This window comes from Vicia villosa, linkage group LG2, assembly GCF_029867415.1.
Source record: "Vicia villosa cultivar HV-30 ecotype Madison, WI linkage group LG2, Vvil1.0, whole genome shotgun sequence".
Classification (NCBI taxonomy): Eukaryota; Viridiplantae; Streptophyta; class Magnoliopsida; order Fabales; family Fabaceae; genus Vicia; species Vicia villosa.
Window position 1 is genome coordinate 55,105,853 of NC_081181.1, and position 7,900 is coordinate 55,113,752.

The 7,900-nt window shown below is 35.9% G+C and overlaps 1 protein-coding gene across 1 annotated transcript; it reads left to right on the plus strand.

Moving 5' to 3' along the window:
- Positions 1 to 919: 919 nt before the first annotated feature.
- LOC131649085 (uncharacterized) lies at positions 920 to 7,402 on the plus strand. The gene is made up of 4 exons (XM_058918830.1): positions 920 to 1,152; positions 1,258 to 1,910; positions 3,685 to 3,791; positions 7,280 to 7,402. Exons 1-4 carry the CDS (start codon positions 920 to 922, stop codon positions 7,400 to 7,402), a joined length of 1,116 nt encoding a protein of 371 aa, XP_058774813.1.
- Positions 7,403 to 7,900: the final 498 nt, after the last annotated feature.

Below are 7,900 nucleotides of genomic sequence, written 5' to 3' on the forward strand. Positions count from 1 at the left end.
AAAGCGATGATGTGCCCAAGTGGCTATTTTTGAGACGATGGGAGTTATACTCCAAATGGTACTGCATGAATTTGCATAAGTCGAGTCACATTTATATTGCATTTGAATTTGCTTTGAATGTGTGGTTGTTGTGACGTGATGATGAGATGTTATTGTGATGTATTGAACTTATACTTGTGAATTGGATATGTTGTCACAATTGATTATTGACATTATTGTCGTTTTGTAAGTTGTTTAGTGATGATAGCTATCGTATGATGTTATGTGATGAGAAGTGGTGATATATGTATGATCTTTACCATACTTTAAATATTATCATACGTTTCTTTATAATGAATGATATCTCACCCCTTCTGTTTGACTGTTACCCTCTATTGGTAACGTGCAGGTAATGACATGGAGTAGCCGTTTACCTATTAGCTCGAGTCGGTGTGTCTATGCTCTGATACATAGCACTCAGGGGAACGTTTATTTGTTTTGATTATGTCGTTATGCTTTGCTGGATTTTGTTGTAGTTCTCTTTATTTTGAGACATGTTGGATAATGTTGCTATGTTAGCAAAGATGTTATGATTTGAATTGATGATGTTCTTTGAATTCTGCTGCGATGTTATAAATTTGTTTGTATTTGAATGACTAATGATGTATGAGTTTTCCCTCCGACATAAGTGTTATGTATCCATGATTTATGAGCATGATTTGTGGTTTGTTTAAGTTGATAAATGTGACGCCTCAAATGTGTTGTTTTTGAGATTTTGCACTATGATTTTCCTATTATGTGGCGGGGTAGATTTAGGGTGTTATAATAGTGGTATCAGAGCCGGCCAGTCCGTCCGGCCAAGTGTCGTGTCGTAGTGTGGTCTAGCAATCGTGTATTGTTATTTGTGCTTATTGCTTTTGTGTTATTGTGAGGAGTTGAGATGGCTGGAAGGAATGATGCTGCGATTGCTGCTGCTTTGGAAGCAATGGCTCAAGCTTTGGAACATCAGCCGAATGTTGGTGAGAATTCCGCTTCTCGCAATTTGGCTACTTTCCAAAGGGAGAATCCACCTGTTTTCAAGGGAACTCATGATTTTGATGGCGCATTGACATGGCTAAAGGAGATTGAGAGAATCTTCCGTGTGATAGATTGTACTCTAGATCAGAAGGTTTGGTATGGGACTCATATGCTAGCAGTCGAGGCTGATGACTAGTGGCTAGAGACTCGTCATAGATTGGAGGTTTTAGGTGAGGAGGTCACTTGGGTTGTGTTCCGTAGGGAGTTCTTGAGGAAGTACTTTCGTGAGGACGTCCGTGGCAAGAAGGAAATCGAATTCCTTGAGTTGAGACAAGGGAATAAGTCGGTTGTTGAGTATGCTGCTAAGTTTGGAGAGTTGGCTAAGTTTTACCAACATTATGATGGACCAGATGGTGAATTTTCTAAGTGTATCAAGTTTAAGAATGGATTGCGCCCAGAAATCAAGAAGGCGATTAGCTACCAGAAGATTCGTGTCTTTGCTGATTTAGTTGATAGTTGCTGGATTTATAAGGAAGACAACAATGTTGATTATCGAGTTATTAGTGAGAAGAGGGGAAAGAGTCAACAAGGTCGTGGCAAGCCTTATGATGCTCCATTTGGCAAGGGGAAGCAGAAAGCTTATGAGGGGAAGAAGACTAGTAGGGGAGATGCTCCTGCTGGTAATGTATGCTTCAAGTGTGGCAAAGTTGGTCACAAGAGCACTGTGTGTACTGTTGGTACTAAGAGGTGTTTCCGTTGTGGTAAGATTGGACATGAAGTGCCTAAATGCAAGCATAAGGATATGGTTTGCTTCAACTGTGGTGAAGAGGGACATATTGGAAGCAAGTTTCAGAAACCCAAAAAGGAGCAAGCTAGTGGGAAGGTGTTTGTCTTGTCGGGAACTCAGACCACTAGTGAGGATGCACTCATCAGAGGTACATGTTTCATTAATAGCATTCCTTTGATTACTATTATTGATACTGGTGTTACACATTGCTTTATCTCTGTTGATTGTGTTGAAATATTGGGTCTTGTGTTGTCTGCTATGAACGGAGAGATGGTTGTCGATACTCCGGCTAAGGGATCGGTGACTATTTCTCTTATGTGTTTAAACTGTCCCGTGTCGATTTTTGACAGAGACTTTGTTGTTGATTTTGTTTTCTTACCGTTAAGAGGTTTAGATGTGATCTTGGGTATGAATTGGTTAGAGCATAACCATGTCCATATTAATTGTTTTGAAAAGTCGGTGAGGTTTTCTACTCCTAAAGAAGAAGGTGTTAAGTTGTTGTCAGCTAGAAAATTGCGCATGTTGATGAATGAAAAAGTGCAAGTCTTTTCTTTGGTTGCATCGATGTCGGTTGAGAATCAAGCTATTATAAATGAGTTGAAGGTGGTGTGTGAATTTCTTGAAGTTTTCCTTGATGAAATTCCTGATGTACCGCCTGAGAGAGAAGTTGAGTTCTCTATTGATCTTGTACCTGGTACTAGACCCGTGTCTATGGCACAGTACAAGATGTTCGCATCAGTGTTGTCGGAATTGAAGAAGCAATTGGAGGAATTGCTTGAGAAGAAGTTTGTGAGACCTAGTGTGTCGCCATGGGGAGCTCCATTGTTGTTAGTCAAGAAGAAAGATGGAAGTATGAGACTTTGTACTGATTACAGGCAATTAAATAAGGTGACAATCAAGAACAAGTATCCACTTCCAAGAATTGATGACTTGATGGATCAATTGGTTGGTGCTCGTGTGTTTAGCAAGATTGATTTATGGTCGCGTTACCATTAGATTAAAGTGAAATATGAGGATATGCAGAAGACGGCTTTCAGGAAACGTTATGGACAATATGAGTATTCTGTGATGCCCTTCGGTGTTACTAATGCACCAAGAGTATTTATGGAATACATGAATTGTATTTTTCATGAGTATCTGCATCGTTTTGTGGTGGTGTTCATTGATGATATTTTGATTTACTCTAAATCAGAATCAGATCATGCAGAGCATTTGAAGTTGGTATTGCAAGTCTTGAAAGAGAAGAAGTTGTATGCGAAGTTGTCCAAGTGTGAGTTTTGGTTGAAAGAAGCTATTTTTCTTGGTCATGTCATTTTCTTGTGATGGCATTGTTGTGGATCCGTCTAAAGTAGATGTCGTGTTGAGATGGGAAACTCCTAAGTCGGCTACAGAGATTTGAAGTTTCTTGGGATTAGCCAGTTATTATAAAAGGTTCATTGAAGGATTCTCTAAGTTGGCACTTCCGTTGATTAAGTTGACGTGCAACGGTAAGGATTTTGTGTGGGATCTTCAATGGGAAGAAAGTTTTACCGAGTTGAAGAAGAGGTTGACGTTGACACCGATTTTGATATTGCCTAATCCGAAATAATCGTTTGTGGTTTATTGTGATGCTTCTAAGATGGGTTTGGGAGGTGTGCTCATGAAAAATGATAAGGTTGCTGCTTATGCGTCGAGACAGTTGAGAGTTCATGAGAAGAACTATCCTACGCATAACTTAGAACTTGTTGTTATTGTGTTTGTATGGATGATTTGGAGGCATTTTCTTTATGGTTCTAGATTTGAAGTATTTAGTGATCATTAGAGTTTGAAATATTTGTTTGATCAGAAGGAATTGAATATGAGGCAACGAAGATGGTTGGAGTTGTTGAAAGACTATGATTTTGGTTTGAATTATCACCCAGGAAAAGCTAATGTTGTCGTCGATGCCTTAAGCCGAAAGACTTTGCATATGTCGGCGATGATGGTTAAGGAATTGGAACTGATTGAGCAATTCAGAGATATGAGTTTGGTATGTGAAGTGACACCTAAGAGTGTTAGATTGGGTATGTTGAAGGTTAACAATGATTTTCTGGATAGTATCAGAGAAGCTCAGAAGTTGGATGTAAAATTTGTAGATTCTATGGTTGGAAACGATCAAGCTGAGAGTAGTGATTTTAAGTTGGATGCACACGGTGTGTTAACATTCCGTAATCGGATTTGTATTCCTGATGATGTGGATTTGAAGAGATCAATTCTTGAAGAAGGTCACAGGAGTAATTTGAGTATTCATCTAGGAGCTACAAAGATGTACCAAGATTTGAAGAGTTTGTTTTAGTGACCCGGAACAAACGTGACATAGCTCAGTTTGTGTATGCATGTTTGACTTGTCAGAAATCGAAAGTTGAGCATCAGAAGCCTGCCGGATAAATGCAACCGTTAGAAGTTACGGAATGGAAATGGGATAGCATTTCTATGGATTTTGTGACGGGTTTACCGAATACCGTGAGAGGTCATGATTCGATTTGGGTGATCGTTGATAGGCTTACGAAGTCGGCTCATTTTGTACCTATTAACATCACATATCCAGTTTCTAAGTTGGCGGAGATTTATATCCGTGTGATTGTTAAACTGCATGGTGTTCCTTTGTGTATTGTTTCGGATAGAGATCCGAGGTTCACTTCAGATTTTTGGAAAAGTTTGCAAGAGGCACTGGGTTCTAAGTTGAGGTTGAGTTCGGCGTATCATCCTCAGATAAATGGTCAGACGCAGAGGACGATTCAGTCATTGGAGGATTTGTTGAGAGCTTGTGTTCTTGAGCAGGGAGGTACGTGGGATACTTATCTTCCATTGATCGAGTTCACTTACAACAATAGTTACCATTCTAGTATTGAGATGGCTCCTTTAGAAGCATTGTACGGTCGAAGATGTAGAACTCCGTTGTGTTGGCATGAATCTGGTGAGAGTGTAGTACTTGGACCTGAGATTGTTCGAGAGATTACCGAGAAGGTTAAGTTGATTCGTGAGAAGATGTTTAAGCGCAAAATGTTTTCGGTAAAATTTACCATATTTTTTGCAATTTCCGTGAAATTCTCCCAAAAATTCTGAAATTTTTGAGAAATTCTAAAATTTCTAGTATTCCACTAAATTTTTTCAAACAATTTCTGGTATGAAGGCGAAATCTCCGGCGTTCTACTTACTATTTTCAAAGAATTTCTGTTATCCTATTCAAATTTATGATATTGTCCAAAAATTTTAAAATTTGCAATTTGGAAACGTGAATTTATAAAAATGATATAAAATTTGAGAAAAATTATAACAATTTGTTCACTAATAAATTCGAAGGGGTGTCAAATATGACTAAGGGGTGGCATCTTGAATTCTTTTGATAATAGAAATCGAACTTATGATCTAACTTCTTACCAACCAAAGCAATCATCATCAATTTTTGTTTGGTTTTTTTATTAAGTCGATGAAGCATTATTTATTTATTAATTAAGTATAAGTATTTGTGTTGTTTGTTATGCGGTGAATGTTATGATTATTTGTGAAAAATAATTTAAGGAATAAGTATTTGAATAAACTATCTTACTCAAATTCACCATGTTAGTAAATTGGTACAAGTTATTGAAGCTTCAACAAATGAAATATTAAAACTTTAATAGTTTGATTCTCATCAATAGTCAAGATCATTTATAATGGCTATTGACAGCTTCAAAGCTATATCCAACACATTATTGGATTAAGCCTTAGAGGTTAGTCTAACCTCCATCATAAAAAGGATAAAATATTACTACCTCCAGTTTTTACTATAAGATCTTTTTACATTTATACATGAATTATAAGAAAAATAATTATTATTGTATTAGGAAGAATTTTATAAAATTATCCTTCATAATTATAGGGAAAACACGAATTTAAAGAATTAAAAAAAAAATTAAAGATATAATATGAAAAATAGTATTAATGATGTTGGACATTTGACCTAAGTTTATACAGGTTCAGCCTAAATTGACCTACTCATGTCCCCAAAAATTATTTTTGAGAGTATCCAATAATCTTGAAAGCTTTTAAAATGATATGCTCGTGAACCTCCTTATACAAGAAAATGAAATTTTAAAGCTAATTTACAATCAAACAACGAACAAAGTTTAGAGTGTATATCCTCCAAACTGAACAAAGATTTTCCACAGTCTAATCTCAAATCAAGATGGAGTTTTTAGTTGGCTTTTTGCGGAACTGAACCGAGGTTTTACATGGGTTGACCACCAACCGAATTGAGATTTTACACAGGTTAATCTCGAATCAACTGAGCTTTTATACCACATTAAACTCAGGAACCAATTGAAATTTTAAATAGGCTAATCTTGAACCGATAGAGCTTTTAACCAGGTTAAGCTTAAAAACTGTTGTGCAAATTTTAATGGTTGATCTTCATGAACCAATAGAGATATTTTCTTCTTGGCAAAAATCACGAACAAAATTGAGATGCTAAGACAATCCCCTAAAACAAAACAAAATCTTTTACTTGTTTAGATCACAACAAAACAACTTCTTATAGAAGAAGTATGTATTTAAGAGATAATCCACTCTTGATAAATTAGAGTTAAGCCCTCACTCAGAACAAATATCCTCACTTAGACTCAAGCATACTCTTAAAGCACTATGACTAAATTATATGCGAGAAAATGAGAGATTAAGAGAAAATGATGAGAGGAATGAAAGTGAGATCAAAACTCATTTTTTAAATGTGAAAAAGTGACACTGATTCTCTCTATTTATATGCCAAACTATAGTTTATATTTGGAAACAATTCATGGACGAAATCATACCATAATCGATTAGACAAATCAGTTATTGACCCTCATAATCATTTTTTCAAGCCACAAATGGAAGGTTTTGATATTTAGTTGTTACCAATCATTAACAGATTGTCTTAATTGATTTTATACTCAATCAAGAAAAAATCATCTCTTATCACTACTACTTATAACACTTTTTACGACGAAAATTTCACCTCAAACAATAAAAAACTAAAGATATAGGTCTTGGGAGTGTCATGTTTTAATTTAAAAAAGTCAATCTTTTCCCTCTGTTTTTTATCAAAAACAAAATAAATAGTTGCTCAGCTTTTGAGCTTCGATTCCCAACTCCTCCAATTTTTTTGTTTTATTTAGATTCAAAAAGGCTCCTTTTGGAACCAAATAGGCGCCTTAATATTTAATAGATTTTATGTCGGATACGTTCCCTCGGTTTTTAGCGAAACCGAGATAAAATATCTCTAACTTTTTTATTCACTAGCTCAGAGTTAATGTTAAGTCTAGATCATTCACTTTTTAAGCCCTAGCAAAAGAAAACCATTCTTCTCCCGCCAATGAAAGAACATCATTCTTCTCCATGGAGGAAGGAAGCTCAAACACCATTCTTCTCCCATCACATTTCCGGTATGCACAAGTTCTCCTTTATACTGTCTTGTTTTATTCTTGCTGTTGTCGTCGTCGTTGTTGTTATTATTTTCAGAAGCTTTATGTGATTATGGATCATAGTTTAATGAAAGTCAATAGATTAAGTAAAGAGTATAAGAATGGATTGATCCAATTTCTTGATTTCGCTGAAAAATACCTTCCTAAAGGAGTATTTTAGTGTCCTTTAGAAAATGTTTTAATACGAAAAAAAATATGAAGAAAGATATATTCATTCATTTAGGTTGTGATGAAATTATTCAAAATTACACGAAATAGGTATGGCATGGTGAAGTGACAAAAATGAGACCTCTGTCACATACAGTTGAAGATGAAGATGAAGAATTTATGAATGATACTCTAGAAGACATGAATCTTGATATTGGAGTAGATGCTTTCAAGAAAGCTAATCTGGTAGAGACATTGCAAAGAGACATGGAAGATACCTTGTCTCCGGGATGTCAAAGTTTTACAAGAATTTCAGTTGTGTTAGGACTATTTAATCTTAAGGCAAGAAGTGGGTTGACGAATAAAAGTTTCATTGAATTGCTTGAATTGTTGAAAGAAATTCTTCTCGTAGGTAACACGTTGCCGAATCTTAGTTATTAGGCCAAGAAGATATTGTGTCTAATGGGTTTGGACTATGTCAAAATACATGCATGTCCTAATAACTACATCT

Coding starts and splice junctions, on each gene's coding strand:
- LOC131649085 (XM_058918830.1), top strand. CDS start 920: ATGGCTGGAAGGAATGATGCTGCGATTGCTGCTGCTTTGGAAGCAATG. Junction 1,153..1,257: donor ACTCTAGATCAGAAGGTTTG/GTATGGGACTCA, acceptor TGTGTTCCGTAG/GGAGTTCTTGAGGAAGTACT. Junction 1,911..3,684: donor GTCGGGAACTCAGACCACTA/GTGAGGATGCAC, acceptor ATTATCACCCAG/GAAAAGCTAATGTTGTCGTC.